Here is a 20,320-nt window from a genome sequence, read left to right as displayed (position 1 = left end):
GAAGGGCCTTTTCCTTTGCTGTAGACCTCTATGACTCTATGACTCTAATTGGCTCAGGAACCTTGATGAGTTCCTGCAGTGCATCTTGCAGATGGTACACACTCCTACCACTGTGCATTGGTGGTGGAGGAAGTGAATGTTTGAGGAAGGGGTGCCAATCAAGCAGGCTGCTTTGTCCTCGATAGTTTCAAGCTTCTTGAGTGTTGTTGGAGCTGCACTCATCCAGGCAAGCAGACAGTATTCCTTCACACTCCTGACTCACGCCTTGTAGATGGGGGGCACCAGGATGGTATGTTGTTTCCCTGGTGCCAGGGTCCAGGATGTCTCTGATCGGATACAGGACATTCTGAAGGGGGAGGGAGAACAGCCAGAGGTCGTGGTACACACTGGTACTAATAACATAGGCAGGAAGAGTGATGAGGTCCTGCAGTGGGAGTTCAGGGAGTTAGGCAGAAAGTTAAAAAACAGGACCTCTAAGGTTGTAATCTCAGGATTACTCCCTGTGCCACGTGCCAGTGAGACTAGAAATAGGAAGATAATGCAGCTAAACACGTGGCTGAACAGATGGTGTAGGAGGGAGGGTTTCCGATATCTGGATCATTGGGATCTCTTCCGGGGCAGGTGGGACCTGTACAAGGATGGATTGCATCTAAACTGGAGGGGCACCAATATCCTGGCTATGAGGTTTGTTAGTGTCACTCGGGAGGGTTTAAACTAGTATGGCAGGGGAGTGGGAGCCAGAGCAATAGGTCAGCAGGTGAAATAAATGACTGGGAACTAGTGAATATGGCCAGTAGGAGTAAGAGGAAGAGCAGGCAGGGAGAACTTACTGAACACCAGGGGACTCAGGGTCTGAAATATATTTGCTTCAATGCGAGAAGTATAACAGGCAAGGCAGATGAGCTTAGAGCTTGGATTAGTACTTGGGACTATGATGTTATTGCTATTACAGAGACTTGGTTGAAGGATGGACAGGATTGGCAGATAAATTTTCCAGGATTTAGATGTTTCAGGCAGGATAGAGAGGGATGTAGAAGAGGTGGGGGAGTTGCACTGCTGGTTAAGGAGAATATCAGAGCTGTACAACAGGAGGACACCTCGGTGGGCTCATGCAGCAAGGCAATATAGCTAGACCTCCGGAATAGGAAGGGTGCAGTCACAATGATGGGGGTTTACTATAGGCCTCCCAATTGCCGGTGGGAGATTGAGGAACAGTTATGTAGGCAGATTTTGGAAAGATTTAAAAGCAATAGGGTTGTTGTGGTGGGTGATTTTAACTTGCCCTATATTGACTGGGAATCACTTAGTGCTAGGGGTTTGGATGGTGCAGAATTTGTAAGATGCATCCAGGAGGGCTTCCTGAGACAATATGTAGATAGTCCAACTAGGGAAGGGGCAATATTGGACCTGGTATTAGGGAATGAACCCCACCAGGTGGTCGAAGTTTCAGTTGGGGAGCATTTCGGGAAAAGTGACATAATTCAGTAAGTTTCAAGGTACTGGTGGATAAGGATCACAGGAGTCCTCGGGTTAAAATGCTTAATTGGGGGAAGGCTAATTATAACAATATTAGGCAGGAACCGAGGAATCTAGACTGGAGACGGATGTTTGAGGGCAAATCAACAACTGACATGTGGGGGGGCTTTCAAACGTCAGTTGATAATAATTCAGGACCAGCATGTACCTGCTAGAATGAAGGACAAGTATGGCAAGTTTCAGGAACCTTGAATAATGAAGGATATTGTGAGATTAGTCAAAAAGAAAACGGAAGCATTCATAAGGGCTAGAAGGGCTGGGAACAGATGAAGCCCGTGGAGAATATAAAGAAAGTAGGAAGAAACTTAAGCACGGAGTCAGGAGGGCTAAAAGGGGCCATGCAAAGTCATTGGTAACCAGGATTAAGGAAAATTCCAAGGCCTTTTATACATATGTAAAAAGCAAGAAGGTAGCCAGGGAAAGGGTAGGCCTACTCAGGGACAGAGGTGGGAATCTGTGTGTGGAGCCAGAAGAAATGGGAGAGATACTAAATGAATACTTCTCATCAGTATTCACCAAAGAGAAGGACTTAGCAGTCGATTTGTCTAGGGAAGAGTGTGTAGATAGCCTGGATCATGTTGAGATCAAAAAACAGGAGGTGTTAGACGTCTTGAAGAATATTAAGGTGGATAAGTCCCAGGGCCAGATGGGATCTACCCCAGAGTACTGAGGAGGCAAGGGAGGAGATTGCTGGGGCCTTGACAGAAATCTTTGTATCCTCACTGGCTAGGGGTGAGGTCCCAGAGGACTGGAGAATGGCTGATGTTGTTCCATTGTTTAAGAAGGGTATCAGGGATAATCCACGAAATTACAGGCTGGTGAGCCTTATGTCAGTGGTAGGGAAATTATTGGAGAAGATTCTTTGTGACAGGATTTACTACCATTTGGAAGCAAATGGGCGTATTAGTGAAAGGCAGTATGGTTTTGTGAAGTGAGGTCGTGCCTCACTAAATTGATTGAGTTTTTTGAAGAAGTGACAAAGATGATCAACAATGGAAAGGGCAGTGGATGTCATCTACATGGATTTCAGTAAGGCCTTTGACAAGGTCCCTCATGGCAGACTGGCACAGAAGGTAAAGCATTTTGGAAGGTCTAATACAGGCAGGAATTATACAGTAAATGGCAGAACCCTTAAGTGCATCGACGGGCAGAGGGATCTGGGTGTACAGGTCCACAGGTCACTGAAAGTGGTAATGCAGGTGGATAAGGTAGTCAGGAAGGCATATGGCATGCTTGCCTTCATCGGCAGGGGTATTGAGTATAAAAGCTGGGAAGTCATGCTGCAGCTGTATAGAACCTTGGTTAGGCCATTCTTGGAATATTGTGTGCAATTCTGGTCGCCACATTATCAGAAGGATATGGAGGCATTGGAGAGGGTGCAGAGGAGGTTTACCAGGATGCTGCCTGGGGGGTCTGGATGTTATTAGCTATGAGGAGAGGTTGGAGAAACTCGGATTGTTCTCACTAGAGCGACGGAGATTGAGGGGCGACTTGATAGAAGTTTACAAAATTATGAGTGGCATGTACAGAGTAGATAGTCAGAAGCTTATTCCCAGGGTGGAAGAGTCAATTACTAGGGGACATAGATTTAAGGTGAGAAGAGAAAACTTTGGAGGAGATTTGCTGGGTATGTTTTTTACTCACAGGGTAGTGAGTGTCTGGAATTCGCTGCCAGAGGAGGTGGTGGAAGCAGGTACGATAGTGGTGTTTAAGAGGCAGCTTGACAAATACATGAATAGGATGGGAATAGAGGGATACGGACCCCAGAAGTGCAAGATGTTTTAGATCGACAGGCAATATGATCGGCGCAGGCTTGGAGGGCCGAAGGGCCTGTTCCTGTGCTGTACTTTTCTTTGTTCATGAATTCAGAGTCTGCACAAAGTCTGTCTCTAAGAAGATACTCAGATGGGATTTTAAATAAGGCTTATATATACTGTTACCAATTTCTATAAAATAAACTCTCCAAACAGATTAGATTTAATAATATTAAAAGTAACCTATGCTGAAATTCTGAAATAAATGCAAAAAATCCTGGAAATTTATAGCAGCCTTGTCAATATCTGAAAAGGAAATTGACAGATTAAGGATCCTGGTAGGAACTGCCTTTGATTTTGATTTCCATCCCTAATGTAACCTGTGCTATGTTTTCATGTTGATGACACCCTGTGTATTTCGAGTAGTTTTGTGTTTATTTTCTTGTATTACATTACTACGCTTCAAAAATAGTTCATTGGCTGTGAAGTGCTTTGAGACATCCAGTGTTTGTGAAAGGTGCTATACAAATATAAGCCTTTCTCTTGTAACATAATCTTGGACTAGACAGGCTGCATCATTTTGGTCTTAACTGCAAGAGGGTTGGAGTACAAGACTATGGAAGCCTTGCTGCAATTGTTTAGCGAGACCACACCTGGAATACTGCGTACCATTTTAGTCTCTGTGTATAAGGAAGGATATTCTTGTTTTATTGGAGGGTTGAACAAAAGTTCCCTGATTCCTGAGATGCGAGGATTGTCCCAGGAAAAGAGATTGTAGAATGGGTCTATACTTGCTGGGATTTAGGAGATTCAAAGATGATCTCATTGAAACATTTGATTCTGAGAGGGCTTGACGGGATAGGGGTTGAGAGAGTGGTTCCCTGGCTGGAGAGTCCAGAACTCAGATCCTAAACTCAGGATAAGGGGCCATCCATTTGTGAATGAGCTGGGGGGAAATTTCCTCGGTCAGAGAGTTATGAATCTTTAGAATCCACTACCTGGATAAAGATGATCAGTTGTTGAGTCTATTCAAGGCTGAAGATAGTGAGAATTTTGGACTCTAAGGGAATCAAGGGATATGGGAATAGGGCGGGCAAGTGGAGTTGAGGTTAGTGGTCAGCCATGATCTTATTTAAGAGCAGGTTTGAGTGAGTGAATAGCTGACTCTACCTACTATTCCTTTTGTTCTTATCAAGGCATTGATGTGAATATTGAAATCTATCCTTTTGATTGCAATCTAATTACAGCTTTATTTCTCAATGGCCCTTCTTATTTTACTGTCACAAAGCTCATCCTATTTTGTATTTTGAGTTTCTACAGAGACCAGGGAGTGGACTGCTAAATGTCTTGGCTAATGAGTGGAGTATGGCATCACAGTGGTTATGTTACTGGATTAGAAATCCAGAAAACATAAGTTCAAACCCAGCGTGACAGCCTGAGATTTTGAATTCAGTTTTCAAAGCTCTGGAAACAAAAAGCTGGTACCAGGAAAAGTGACCATAACGTTGTAAAAACCCGACTGGTTCACTAATGTCCTTTAGGGAAGGAAATCTGCCATCCTTACCTGGTCTGGCCTACATGTGACTCCAGACCCAAAGTGGTTGGCTCTTAAATGTCCACTGCAGTGGCCTTGTATGCATGAGCAATGAATGCTGGCCATGCCCAAATCCTGAGAATGAATTATAAAATGCCTCTGATAATCTGTGTGCTTCTTATGGTAGGAAGAAGGTCTACAATAAGCTGTCCACCTTGTACCCAAGCCATGCCTGCAGGCAATTTCTGGATGCCTTCCAGATTCTGGAGAAACACTGTGGTTACCAGGCAGACAATATCCCTCAGCTTCAGGATGTCTCCAGTTTCTTGAAAGGCAAGTAGTCCCTCCCATTGGAGTTTCAGGCCTGTTCTGACAATGATTGCGAAGCATGAAGGTAATCTGACTCCCTGGCCGCCCTGATTTTTTTCTTTCATTTTCTAGAGAGGACAGGTTTTCTTCTGCACCCCATTGCTGGTCTCCTGTCACCCCGTGATTTCTTAGCCAGTCTGGCATTCCGAGTCTTTCAATGCACTCAGTACATCCGTCACTCCTCATCCCCAATGCACTCTCCTGAACCGTGAGTCTAATATTTGTGTGTGTGAGTATGTGTGTATGTGTGCCTGAGTGCACATGAGTGTGTGTGTGTGATATGTGAGTGCAGGTGGTTGTCCATGTATTCATGTGTGCATGCATGTGTGCACATATTTGCAATCATGCACCTATGTGTGTTAAGTGTGTGTTCTGTGTGTGTACTCTGTGTGCGTGTATGTGAGTACATGCAAACATGCATGTCTAAGTTCTGTTGCATGTATGTCTATGTTCTCTGTGTATATGAGTGCATGGGTGTGCATGTGTGTTTGTGTGTGCATGTGTCTCGTATTCTGTGTGTGGATGCATGCATGTGTGTGTGATCACTTGTGTATGTGCATGTATGTTTTCTGAGTGTGCTATTTGTGTGCCTGTTCTGATTCTGTGTTTTGTATGTAGGTGATGTGTTCTGTATGGGTGCCTGTGTATGTTCTGCGTGTGTGTGTGTGTGTGTGTGTGTGTGTGCTGTTCTGAGGGGGTGGGGTTGTGGGTGTGTGTGTGTGTGTTTGTTGTGTGTGGGTGCTGTCCTGTGGGGTTGTGTGTGTGTGTGTGTATGTGGGTTCTTTGGGGGTGTGTGTGTGTGTGTGGGTATGGGTGTGTGTGTTTGTTGTGGGTGTGTGTGTGTGTGTGCGTGGGTGTGTGTGTGTGGGTGTGGGTGTGGTGTGTTTGTTGTGTGTGTGTGTGTGTGTGTGTGTGCTGTTCTGTGGGGTGTGTGTGTGTGTAAGGGCATGTGAGCATGTTATCTTTAGCTTTGGTTACTCTTCTTACAATTATTTTTTTCAAACTTTTTAAAAGAAAAATTAGGGATGACAGTAATGAAAAAAGGGAGATTGAGCAATAATGATGAGAAAGTAAGATAAAATAGAAATTCTTGTTAATTGTATATTGACTGTGTATTAATTGTTTGCAGGTGGTAGGTATTATTTGGGGTTTCATTTGAGTACAAATAAAGTTACTTCTTGAAACTGTGGTGTGACTGAGTTAGGTGGTATATGCTTGCAATGTTTCACACTGTAAATAAATTGGCTCCAGTGCAATCCTTCACCAAATGGCTTTCCAGATTAGAACAGTTCTTTCTTTCATCACTCTTTGCAGAAATTCTAATGCTGAAATACAAGTAAAGATTTTTTTAATAATATAGTTTATGATTTGAAGCTATTCATACACAAAGAAATTATTTTCAGGTGAATTAAATTAACCTCGCCACAAGTCTAATGTGCTATTCATTGTATATTACAAAAGTGACGAATATTCAGTTGATCATTTGAAAAAGGCCCTTCTTAATTTGTGTTATCTTTCTCTCCAACTAGTTCCTCCTCTTTCTTTCCCTCACCATCTTCTCAGGTTAAGCTCCACAAGTTTGTGCCTGAGATGAACAGCAGCCTTGATGGGCTGAATGTCTGTGTCTTTGCTGACACCTTGTTTGATTGTACATCAAACAATTCTCAATAATGAAATCTGGTGCTGTAGAGGGTTACAGCCCAGAATTAGGGCATTTAGCCCTTCATATTTTCTATTGTTCCCATTGCCTTCCCTCTGCTCTTTGTCCTGTATCTACAAATCTAGAGAACCTGGGATTGTTCTCCTCAGAGCAGTAAATAAAGAGAAACTGTTTCCACTGACAGGGGGATCAGTAACCAGAGGATACAGATTGAAGATAATTGGCAAAAGAAAAAGAGGGGGAAATGAGTTTTTTTGCACAGCGAGTTGGTGTGATCGCTGCCAGAAAGGGCGGTGGAAGCTGATTCGAGAGGAACTTTCAAAAGGAATTGGATAAGTACTAGAAGGAGAAAAGACTGCAGGGCTTTAGGGAAAAGATCAGGGGAAATGAGACTTAAGCAGATAGCTCTTTCAAAGGACCAGCACAGCCATTAAGTGCTGAATGGCCTCCTTTTGTGCTGTATCATTATTGATTTTCTACATACGTATAGTAAAAATTCTGTCTCTGTGCTGCATTTAATGGTCACAATTTTTAAGTAGGTTCCAGTTTCATAGTAACGCGTGAGTCAGGAGTGAGTGATCAGAGTGAGGATTCAGTTAAGAGTGAGTGCTCAGAGTAGAGTGAGCGGTCAGCCAGGACTGAGTGATTGTGAGTGGTCATTCAGTAATGAGTGGTCAGTCATGAGTAATGGTCAGGCTGGAGTGGGTTGTCAGCCAGGGATGATGGTCAGTCAGGAGTAAGTGGTCAGGTCTGAGACGGTGCTTTTAAAAGAAATTAAAATTATTAGTGACACTGCCATCCTTCTTTACAGCGACTGCTGTCATGAATTGTTGGGACACATTCCTATGTTGGCAGATGAACAGTTTGCACAATTCTCACAGGTAAAGTCTCCCATCTTGCACTAGTATTTTCTATTTTATTCAAGGTTCCAATTATCTTTTTGTTTTGTACAATTTCCACACCCTAGCATTTTTCTCAGTGAAGTTTCTATGACTGAATAATTTTTACACCTAATGATTGCAGAGCAGATACTTTAACTTGGTTTTTTTTTATTGCTTGGGTATCTAGGAGAGAGGGTAGACATAGTTTGTACACATAGACAACAACTTGCATTTACATAGCACCATTAAATTAGTAAAATGTCCCAAGGTGCATCACAGGAATGTTATCAGACAAAAATTAGCATTGATTTAAAAAGGAGATATTAGGACCAAAATCTTGGCCAAGGAGATAGGCATACACAACGTCTTAAAAAGGAGGAGAGATAGAGAGGTTGATGGAGGGAATTCCAGAGCTTAGGGCCCAGGCAGCTGAAGGCATGGCCGCCAATGGTGGAGCCATTAAAATTAGGAGTGTCAGGAGGTTAAAACATCCAAGAACAAGTATCTTGTAGAGTTATGGGGCTGGAGGAGATTACAGAGATAGGAAGGGGGTGAGGCCATGGAGGGTTTGAGAACAAGGATGAGAATTTTAAAACTGATGCACTAATGAACTACATGGGCAAAGTGATCTTCTAAAGATTACTACAAAGTGTGACTGTATCTCTTTCAGGCATCACTTGTGGCTCAGTGCTAACACCCTTGCCTCTGAGACAGATATCTGTGGCTTCAAGCTACACTCCAGAGGTGTAGTATGATTCTATGATTTAAGTGTATAATCTAACCTGGCGCTTCAGAACTTCAGGGGTGCTGTCTTTCAGATGAGGTGCTGAACTGAGGCTTTGTCCGTTCTCTCCGATGGAGGTGAAAGATGCCAAGGCACTATTCAAGGGAGGGCAATAGAGTTCTCCCAGTCTCCAGGCCCACAGTTAAATCTCAGCCAGCATCACTAAAATAAACTGTATAGATATTTATCTAACTGCAGCATTTGAGAGTTTGCAGTACACAAATTAACATGACAACAGTGACTACACTTCAAAACTGAAGGTGTTGAGAAGGGCTGACATATTTAATGATATAAAATTGCTCCGAATCTTCACATTGAGGATACCCTCCATCATGTTGTGTGGTACTGTCACTGTGGTGAATGGGATAGATTTTGAACAGATCTAGCAACATAAGGCATCCATGAGGCACTGTGGGCCATCAGCAGCAGCAGAATTGTACTTGAACACAATCTGTAACCTCATGGGCTGGCATATCTCCCACTCTACCATTACCATCAAGCCAGGGGATCAACCCTGGTTTGATGAAGAGTGCAGGAGGGCATGCCAGGAGCAGCAACAGGCATACCTAACAGTGAGGTGTCAACCTGGTGAAGCTATAACACAGGACTACTTGCGTGCCAAACAGCATAAGCAGCAAGTGATAGACAGAGCTAAGCAATCCCACAACGGGTCAGATTTAAGCTCTGCAGTCCTGCCACGTTGAGTTGTGAATGGTGGTGGACAACTAAACAACTCACTGGAGGAGGAGGAGGCTCCACAAATATCCCATCCTTAATGACGGGGGAGCCCAGCACATCAGTGCATAAGATAAGGCTGAAGAATTTGCGACAATCTTCAGCCAGAAGTGCCGAGTGGATGATCCATCTCGGCCTCCTTTGGAGGTCCCCAGCATCATAGATGCCAGTGTTCAGCCAATTTGATTCACTTCATGTGATATCAAGAAACAGCTGAAGACACTGGACCCTGCAAAGGCTGTGGGCCCTGACAATATTCTGGCAGGAGTACTGAAGACTTGTTCTCCAGGACTTGTTGTGCCCCTGGCCAAGCTGTTCCAGTACAGCTACAACACAGGCAACTACCCGGCTATGTGGAAAAATGCCTACATATGACTATGCACAAAAAGCAAGACAAATCCAGCCAATTACCACCCCATTAGTCTACTCTCGATCATCGGTAAAATGATGGAAGGGGTCATCAACAGTGCTATCAAGTGGCACTTGCTTAGCAATAGCAATGTCACTTACTCAGCTTCTGACCTCATTATAGCCTTGGCACAGACATGAATAAAAGAGCTGAACTCCCAAGGTGAGGTGAGAGTCACTGCCCTTTATATCAAGGTAGCATTTGACCGAATATGGCATCAAGGAGCCCTAGCAAAACTGGAATCGGGGGAAAGCTCTCCGCTGGTTGGAGTCATAGCTAGCACAAAGGAAGATGGATGTGGTTGTTGGAGGTCAATCATCTCAGTCCCAGGATATCACTGCAGGAGTTCCTCAGGGTAGTGTCCTCAGCCCAACCATCCTCATCTGCTTCATTGATGACCTTCCCTCCATCATAAAGTCAAAAATGGGGATGTTTGCTGATGATCGCACAATGTTCAGCAGAAAAGACGGTGGCTGAACAATGGGCTACCTTCAAATCAAAAGTATTGCAGGCGATGTCGAGGTAAATTCCCGTGAAGGGGAAAAATAGGACAAATAAACCCAGAGCGCCCTGGATGACGAGAGATAGAGGTGAAGATGAAAAGGAAGATGTGCGCATACGACAGATGTCAGGTAGAAAATACAATGGAGAATCAGGCTGAATATAGAAGGACCAGAGGGGAAGTGAAGAAACTAATCAGAAAAGCAAGGAGAGGGCATGAAAAGAGGCTGGCAGCAAACATAAAGGGAACCCCAAGGTCTCCTATAAGCATGTAAATAATAAAAGGGCAGTAAAAGAAAGAGTAGGGCCAATTTGGGGCAAAAAAGGGGACTTGCATGTGGAGGCTGGAGAATAGCGGAGATATTGAACGAGAACTTTGCATCTGTCTTTACAAAGGAAGAAGATGCTACCCAGGCTGAGGTGAGAAAGGAGGTAACTGGTACGTTAGAAGAATTTACAATTGAGAGGAAGGAGGTGTTGGACATGCTATCTTTGCTTAAAATAAATAAGGCACCAGGACCGGATGAAATGCATTCAAGAGTAATGAAGGAAGTGAGCTTGGAAATTGCAGAGAATTAGTGATAATCTCTCAGTCTTCCTTAGACACAGGGGAGGTGCCAGAGGACTGGAGAATTGTGAATGTCGCACCCTTGTTCAAAAGGGGGTTCAAGGATAAAGCTGGCAATTACAGGCCAGTCAGTCTAACCTCAGTGGCAGGGAAACTTCTGGAAACTATAGTACGGGATAAAATCAATAGTTGCTTAGACAAATGCAGGATAATAAAGGAAAACCAGCTTGATTCATTAAAGGGAAATCATCTTTAACTAACTTGTTGGAGCTTTTTGAGGAGGTAACAGGGAAGGTTGATAAAGGAAATGCTGTTGATGTGGTGTATATTTATTTCAAAAGGCATTTGATCCAGTGCCACACAACAGACTAGTCAGCAAAATTCTAGCTAATGGAATAAAAGGGAAAGTAGGCACTTGGACAAGAAATTGACTAAGTGGCTGGAAACAGAGAGTAATGATAAATGGTGTTTTTCAGATTGGAGGAAGGTTTGTAGTTCCCCAGGGGTCAGTGTTGGGAACCTTGCTCTTCCTGATATATATTAATGCCCTAGACTGTGGTGTGCAGGGCATGATTTGAAAAATTGTAGATGATACAAAGATTGGAAATGTTATCAACTGTGATGGGGATAGTCTTGAACTTCAAAAGGACATAGACATGTTGGTGGATTGGGAAGACAAGTGGCAGATGAAGTTCAATGCAGAGAAGTATGAGGTGATTCGTTTTGGAGGAGAAATATGGTGAGACAGAATAAAATAAAGGGAGAGACTCTAAAGGAAATGCAGGAACAGAGGGACCTGGGTGTATATGTACATAGGTCATTGAAGATGATAGGACATGTTGAGAGAGCAGTTAATAAAGCTTATAGTATCTTAGGCTTTATTAATAGGGGCATTGAATACAAGAGTAAGGAGATCAGATTGAACTTGTATAAGACACTAGTTAGGCCTTATCTGGAGTACTACATCCAGTTCTGGGCACCGTACTTGAGGAAGGATGTGTAGGTATTGGACAGGGTACAGAGGAGATTCACAAGAATGATTCTTGGGATAAAGAACATTGGAAAGGTTGGGTCTGTCTTCCATGGAGAAAAGAAGGCTGAGAGGAGAGTTGATAGAGGTATTCAAGATCCTCATGGGTATGGACAGGGTAAATAGTGAGAAACTATTCCCACTCAAGTGAACATCAAGAACTAAAGGGCACAGATTCAAAATAATTGGCAAAAGGAGTAAAAGTGATGTGAGGAAAAAGTTGTTCACCCAGAGGGTGGTTGGATCTGGAACAAACTTCCCGAGAGGGTGGTGGAGGCTGGTTCAATCGAGCTATTCAAACAGCAATTGGATTGCTACCTGAAAAGAATGTGCAATGTTACGGATGTAAGGCAGGGGAGTGTGTCTAGGTAGAATGTTCTTGAGAGCCAGTACAGACTCAATGGGCCAAATGGCCTCTTTCTGTACTGTAAAGATTCTGTGATACAGTGATTCATGACCCCTCAGATACTGAAACAGCCCATGTCCAAATGCAGCAAGATATGGCCAATATCCAGGCTTGGGCTGACAAGTGGCAAGTAACATTCACACCACACAAGTGTCAGGCAATGACCATCTCCAACAAGAGAAAGTCTAACCATCGCCCTTTAACATTCAATGGCATTACCATTGCTGAAACCTCCACTATCAACATCCTGAGGGTTGCCATTGACCAGAAACTGAATTGGACTAGCCATATAAATACTGTGGCTACAAGAGCAGGTCAGAGGCTAGGAATCCTGTGGCGAGTAACTGGATGAGTGCAGCTCCCACGACACACTAGAAATTTGACACCATCCAGGACAAAACAGCCTGTTTGATTGGCACCACATTCACAAACAATCATTCCCTCCACCACCGACAAACAGTAGCAGCAGTGTGTACCATCTACACTGCAGAAACTCACCAAAGCTCCTTTTACAGCACCTTCCAAACCCACAACCACTTCCATCCAGAAGGAGAAGGACAGCAGATACATGGGAACACCACCACCTGGAAGTTCCCCTCCAAGTCACTCATCACCCTGGCTTGGAAATATATCGCCGTTACTTCACTGCCATTGGGTCAAAACCTGGAACCCCCATTCCTAACAGCACTGTGGGTGTACCTACACCACATGGACTGCAGCAGTTCAAGAAGGCAGCTCACCACCACCTTCTCAAGGGCAATTAGAGATGGGCAATAAACACTGGCCCAGCCAGCGATGCCCACATCCCGTGAATGAATTAAAAAACATGTTTAGGTTTTTTCAAGTGCTTTCATGTACAAAATATTAACTCCATTCATGTAGCAGAGATGTTACTTTTGATGCATTACCTGTATTTTGTACATCATTACAGATCATTAACATCAAAACTGTAAGGTTGGCCATTCTACCTCCTGTAGAAATGATCTTTAAGGCAACATTAACATCACATCCTTGGTGTTAATGCAAAATGTATTCCCTTCGTTTCTAGTCTAACTTGATTCCACTCCCAGGGCCAGAATATAAGACTTATTGGGTGGATGTGCGTCCAACCTGACTGAGTGTAAAATGGGGGGTGATGATGTCAGGCAAGCCTCCCGACCTCATTGCACAGCCACGCGATATTTCGGTCAGCGGGTGTGCACGCGGGAGTCAGCAGCGCATCCACCGACAATTAAAAGGCTTATTAAGGCCATTAAAGATTTAATTAAATGCTATTTTTTGCTGCCCATTGCACATTTTAGGAAACCTCATCCACGGGTGGGATGAGGTTTCCAACAGCAAATAAAAATGTAAAGAAAATGTTAACATTTCATTAAGAACATGTCACATGACAGAGTCACCTGAGTAGGGACATGTTTTACAACATCTTAAAAATGTTAATTTTAATGTTCTGAACTCTTCATCTCCCTGGGGCAGCTCGGTGCAGGGAGCTTTTCCGGCGTGAACTTCCCCGCTCCCCCTCCTCCCCCTCCCCCCGCAGGCCGCTGCTATGTGTGTTTCATGTTGGGCGGCCTTACTCGGCCCACTAGCGTGAAATCGCGGTCCGGCCCTGATCGCAGGCAGCGGTCAGCTTCCCACCCGCCCGATGAGGGAAAAGACCTCTCCAGAAGTAAACAGGAGCTTCCTATTGGCTAACAGTGAGCACAAGCACATCAGGGCAGGACATCTACCTGCTCATGTGACTCACCCTGATCCCAGCCAATTTCTCACCACCAAAGAAACGGAAAAATACATGGACTGATTTCCAAAGAATTTCTGCCTCTGTCGGTGAAACACGATTGGCAGTGAGGGAGAACTCCAGCAATGGCTTAGTTGCAGGAGGCAGAGGGTGATGACAGAAGGATGCTTTAGTGACTGGAAGCCAGTGTCCAGTGGCGTACCACAGGGATCTGTGCTCGGTCCCCTATTATTTGCCATTTATATAAACAACATAGATGACTATGTGGGGGGTAGGATTAGTAAGTTTGTGGATGACACAAAGATTGGCCGGGTGGTTAACAGTGAGGTTGAGCGTCTTGGGCTACAGGAAGATATAGACGGAATGGTCAAATGGGCAGAAAAGTGGCAGATAGAATTTAATCCTGAAAAGTGTGAGGTGATACACTTTGGAAGGAGTAATTTGACAAGGAAGTATTCAATGAATGGCATGACACTAGGAAGTTCTGAGGAACAAAGGGACCTTGGTGTGTGTGTCCATAGATCTCTGAAGGCAGAGGGGCATGTTAGTGGGGTGGTGAAAAAGGCATATGGGACACTTGCCTTTATCAATCGAGGAATAGATTACAAAAGTAGGGAGGTCATGTTGGAGTTGTATAGAACCTTGGTGAGGCCACAGCTGGAGTACTGTGTGCAGTTCTGGTCGCCACATTATAGGAAGGATGTGATTGCACTAGAGGGGGTGCAGAGGAGATTCACCAGGGTGTTGCCTGGGATGAAACATTTAAGTTATGAAGAGAGGTTGGATAGACTTGGGTTGTTTTCGTTGGAGCAGAGAAGACTGAGGGGCGACCTGATTGAGGTGTACAAGATTATGAGGGGCATGGACAGGGTGAATAGGGAGCAGCTGTTCCCCTTAGTTGAAGGGTCAGTCACAAGGGGGCATAAGTTCAAGGTGAGGGGCAGGAGGTTTAGGGGGGATGTGAGGAAAAACTTTTTTACCCAGAGGGTAGTGATGGTCTGGAATGCGCTGCCTGGGAGGGTGGTGGAGACGGGTTGCCTCACATCCTTTAAAAAGTACCTGGATGAGCACTTGGCACATCATAACATTCAAGGCTGTGGGCCAAGTGCTGGTAAATGGGATTAGGTAGGTAGGTCAGGTGTTTCTCACGTGTCGGTGCAACTCGATGGGGCGAAGGGCCTCTTCTGCACTGTGTGATTCTGTGATTCTGTCTGAATCTCTGAAAAAATCCCAGCATTGGATCTCTGAAAAACCCCAGTAATGGATCTCCAAACCCAACCACAATGTAATTTGCTCTAGGGAAACTGAACAGGAGTATTTTTTAAAAATAATTGATCATGAGATCAACTACACTCCCTTCAGGACATTCCATTTTAAATACCCAAGACCCTGCATTGCTATAGCAACAATTGTAGAGCATGTATTTTATGGAAATAGTCCCATTATTGGCAACAGTTTTTTTATGGGATATTGTGTATCAGCAGCAGTTATTGCCTATGGATGACCTGAGATGGGCGATAGGCCTTCTCGTAGCTTGATACAACCGAGTGATTTGCAAGGCCACTTCAGAGGGCAACTACCAGTTGCTGTGGGACTGGAGTTACGTATAGACTCAGATTGAGTAAGGACACCTTGGCTAACTTCCTAAATACTTTCGTGAACCAGATGGGTTTTTACAACAATCCAATAGCTTCATGGTCACTTTTATTGAAACCAGATTTTTCTTAAACTGAATTCAAATAGGGCTTGGTCTTATGTTCTCTAGGTTGTTATTCCAGGTCCCTGGATGACCAGTTCAGTAATATAACCACTACATAAGTGTATTGCTTTAACATGCACACCTATATTTGGGTCAATATATGAGATACCTTGGAAGTGCTAGAGGGCTGCTGGTAAAATACTTCTGCCCATTTTCCTTATATTCTCATCCCAGATCTGCCCAAATTCAGGCACAATAGGAAAGGAATATAAACCCTTACAGATCTTCGAACCAACAACACATCTAAAAGTGTTAGTGCAGCTGAATATTAGAATAATCAGGTATTAATGTGACCTTCTTCCTTTGTACATAGGAACTTGGCCTGGCTTCATTAGGAGCATCAGATGAAGATATTGAAAAACTATCAACTGTGAGTAATCAAGAAACAGAACTACTAATAAAGAATTAAAATACCTCTAAATCTTCTAACAAAATCAAAATGATATAACAAAACAGAACAAATCCCAATTTATACCTATTAGCAAATTAATACCCTAAAGTGAATCACTTTCAGATTTCTTTCTTTCAGTAATGTTGAAGTTTTAGAAATGTGCACCAAAACATTTAATTCCCATTTTTGGGATTTTATTTATAGCATAACCTGCTTTATAATGATCACCACCAGGTGGTGCTGTTACATCATTTGTTACTGCTGGGGTTACTGTTCTCCTTTGAGAAGCTCCTTAAAAGCTCCACCTCTTTGACCAAATTTTTAGTTACCTCACCTAATATCCCCTTACATGGCCTGGTGCCAAGTTTTGTTTCTTTAGGCTCTTGTGAAATGCCTAAAGGTGCTACATAAATGCATGCTGTTTTTGTTTGAGTTACTCTTGCCCCATAATTGTTGTTAGTGTAAATGTTGCTCGTCAGCAAAATGGCAGAAGGTGTTGTCGACAATGCTCTCAAGCAGCACTTATTCAGCTATAACCTGCTCACTGATGCCCAGTTTGGGTTCCGCCAGGGCCACTCAGCTCCTGACATCATTACAGCCTTGGCTCAAACATGGACAAAAGAGCTGAACTCCCGAGGTGAGGTGAGAGTGACTGTCCTTGACATCAAGGTAGCATTTGACCGAGTGTGACATCAAGGAGCCCTAGCAACACTGGAGTCAATGGGAATCAGGGGGAAACTCTCCGCTCGTTGGAGTCATACTGAGCACAAAGGAAGATGGTTGTGGTTGTTGGAGGTCAATCATCTCAGCTCCAGGACATCACTGCAGGAGTTCCTCAGGGTGGTGTCCTCGGCCCAACCATCTTCAGCTGCTTCATCAATGACCTTCCTTCCATCATAAGGTCAGCAGTGGGGATGTTCACTGATGATTGCATAATGTACAGCACCATTTGCAACTCCTCAGATACTGAAGCAGCCCATGTCCAAATATAGCAAGACCTGGACAATATCCAGACTGGGCTGATAAGTGACAGGGCACATTCACACCACACAATTTCCAGTCAATGACCATCTTCAACAAGAGAGAATGTAACCATCTCTCCTTGACATTCAATGGCGTTGCCATCGCTGGATTCCCCACCACCAACATTCAATCACTAAAGGGAATAGTTTTTTTCTTCATTTACTCCATCAAAACCTCTCACCATCATGAAAATCCTCTATTAAGTCACTTCTTAACTTCATTTGTTCTGAGGAGATCAGTTCTAATGTTTCCAATCTCTTTTCATTACTGACCTCTCTCATCTCTGGAACATCCTGGTAAACTTCCTCTGTATTTTTTCTAAGGCCTTTACATTCTTACTGAAGTGTGGTGCCTAGGACTGACCACAATACTCCCAGCTGAGCCCTAACCATTGGTTTTTAATTCGTTCGCAGAAAGTAGGAGACCTTGGCAAGGTCAGCATTGCCCACCCCTCGATTTAGAAAACTCTTGCATGATTTATTTAATTTGAACTTTGTAAAACACTGGTTAAGCCTCAGCTGGAGTAATGTGAGAAATTCTTGGCACCATATTGCAGGAAAGATATAAAAACATAACAACACTGTTACAATTAGTATTACTGATCATGGATTGTGTTATCACTGCTGTTGCATCATATACATGATATACTTGGATTGTGCTATCACTCCTGCTGCATCATATACATGACACCCAACTCTCTTGGACCTTTTCCACTTGTTGAATAAAAGGGATTTGTCAAACACCTTTTCTGGAGTCAATTCCACCTGCTTCTCACTGGGATCCTGAAATTTACACTTGTCCTTTGAAACATAACTTCACGTTTGTAACCATCTATAATTTGGTGTAATTTCTAAAGGATCAATGAAATGGAGTTGACACAGATCAACCACAATTTAATTAAACGGTAGAACAGGTTTGAGGGGCTAAATTGTATGTTCTGTGTATAACTTGTTGTTTGTTTATATAGCTTTACTGGTTCACAATAGAGTTTGGGCTCTGTAAGCAGAATGGAGACCTGAAAGCTTATGGAGCTGGACTGCTTTCTTCATATGGAGAGCTGATGGTAAGAACCCAGTAATTAAACAGTTAAATGGGAAGCACACAAACAGTTGTAAACATACAGAAAGAACACTTTATGCTGTTTGCTGTTGGAAGCACAGCCACAGTAAGTTCTTTCCAATGTGTCTGCAATTTCACTATTCACTTGTGTGCACTTTGCCTGAACAGAGTTCCGAAGAAGTCATTCGGACTCAGAACATTAACTCTGTTCCTCTCTCCACAGATGCTGCCAGACCTGCCGAGTTTTTCCAGCATCTTCGTGTTTTATTTCAGATTTCCAGCATCGACAGCCTTTTGCTTTTATTTTAACCAACTGAGCTAACCATTTCACTATAACAAATGAAAACCTAAATTGTATTTTTAAGGTGCCTGATCTAATCTCCTCCGATGTGGGTGTTGCTGGCTGGGCCCAGCATTTATTGCCCATCCCTAATTGCCCTTGAGAGGGTGGTGGTGCACCCCCTTCTTAACAACTGCGTGGCTTTTTAAGCCATTTCACAGGCAGTTAAGAATCAACCACATTGCTGTGGGTCAGGAGCCACACACACATGGGCAGACCAGGTAAGGAGGACAGATTTCTTTCCTTAAAGGACATTAGTGAACTAGATGGGTTTTTAACCATAATCTGGTGGTCACCATTACTGAGACTAGCTTTTTTTTCCTGATTTACTTAATTAATTAACAGAGTTTAAAATGCCCCGCTGGCATAGTGGGAATTGAACTCATGTCTAGGGGTTATTAACCAAGACCTCTGAATTACTTGCCCTTTAACGTACCGGCTATGATACATTGGATGCTGGTGTAAAATGAATGATAACCAGTCAGCAGGCTATCTTACATGGCAATAATTTCAACATTAATAAAAATTGTGAGAGAGATAAAAACCCACTGTCAATTCACTCTAGCTGTTCCGCACAAGGCCCTAACTTCTGGAATTCCCTTCCTATAACTCTCCACCTCTCATTCTTTCTCTACCCCTTTAAAAGGCACATTAAAACCTATCGCTTCCACCAAGCTCCTGCCTTAATATCTCCTTGTGTGTCTCGGTGCCAAACTTTGCCTGATTATGCTCCTGTGAAGCACCTTGGGACATTTCACTATGCTGAAGGTGCTATATAGATGCAAGTCGTTATTGTAAATTTTCCTGCAATCTTAGGCCGGAACCTTCCGGCCCCTCCTGCGCACCCTACCCCGCTCCCCCACCCCCCTACCCCCCCACCACACCCCGACTTCCCCTGCCCCCTGGTGGTGGGTGAGGGGCTGGAAAATTCCGGCTTTAGGTTATTTAGGATTTTTCCACAAATAAAGAGACCGGTGAGGCCAGGCCAGCTCATCTGAATATTTCAGTGACGCGATGGAAACAGTGCAAGAAGTGTACCAGCCATGAGCAGTCTGACTTCCTCCTTGATGCTCTTGTTTTCTTTCAAAGACGTGTTAAAAAAGGAAAAGTCTCGGGCTGGAATTTTATGGCCCCATTACTGCAGGGCTGGGGCTGTAAGATGCAGCGAGCGTTCTGAACTCCATTGACTTCTGCGGGACCATAAAATCCCCCTGTCGTAAAACTCCACCCTTGCATTTTAGAGCGAGCCTGTCCTGGTTTCAGGACCTCCCAAAGTGCTTCACAGTCAATGAAATACTTTTGCGGTGAAGGCACTATTGCAATATGGGAAATGCAGCTGTTTGTTTGTGCGCACAGCAAGCTCCCACAAACAAAGCAATGTGATAGTGACCAGAGAATCTGTTTTTTTAGGTGACGCTGGTTGAAGAATAAATATTGGCCAGGACACTTCCCCTGAAGCAGAGTCATACGGACTCGAAACGTTCTGTTTCTCTCTCTCCACAGGTCCTTCTAGATTTCTGAGTCTTTTCCAGCATTTTCTGTTTTTGTTTCACCTTCCCTGCTCTTGCTTGAGGTGGTACCATGGGACCTTTTAGGGTGCAGACACCACCTCAGTTTAACACCATATCTGAAGGGCAGTACCTCTGACAGTGTAGCACTCTCTCCGTACTGTGCCAAGTGTCATATTGTACTCAAGTCTGGGGAGCAGGACTTGATCCAGTTTAGACAACTTAGAAGCAAGTGTGTTTCCCACTGAACCATAAAGCTGTACTCAGACTTCAGAGACCGAGGCTAATGCTCTGGGAGCAGGGGTTCAAACCCCACCTTGGCAGCCGGTGGAATT

General features: G+C 43.8%; 1 protein-coding gene across 1 annotated transcript in view; it reads left to right on the top strand.

Annotated features, from left to right (window-relative positions):
* The window catches only part of th2 (tyrosine hydroxylase 2), a 42,456-nt gene that overhangs the window by 10,744 nt on the left and 11,392 nt on the right, over window positions 1–20,320 (top strand). The window contains exons 6-10 of the mRNA XM_041215989.1: window positions 5,012–5,157; window positions 5,266–5,401; window positions 7,665–7,734; window positions 15,978–16,034; window positions 18,046–18,141. Coding sequence (XP_041071923.1) covers window positions 5,012–5,157; window positions 5,266–5,401; window positions 7,665–7,734; window positions 15,978–16,034; window positions 18,046–18,141 — 505 coding nt within the window. The remainder of the gene's footprint in view (window positions 1–5,011; window positions 5,158–5,265; window positions 5,402–7,664; window positions 7,735–15,977; window positions 16,035–18,045; window positions 18,142–20,320) is intronic.

This window comes from Carcharodon carcharias, chromosome 21 (genome assembly GCF_017639515.1).
Source record: "Carcharodon carcharias isolate sCarCar2 chromosome 21, sCarCar2.pri, whole genome shotgun sequence".
NCBI lineage: Eukaryota > Metazoa > Chordata > Chondrichthyes > Lamniformes > Lamnidae > Carcharodon > Carcharodon carcharias.
Note: the sequence above shows the minus strand (reverse complement) of the source record. Positions and strands in the feature narration are given on the sequence as shown.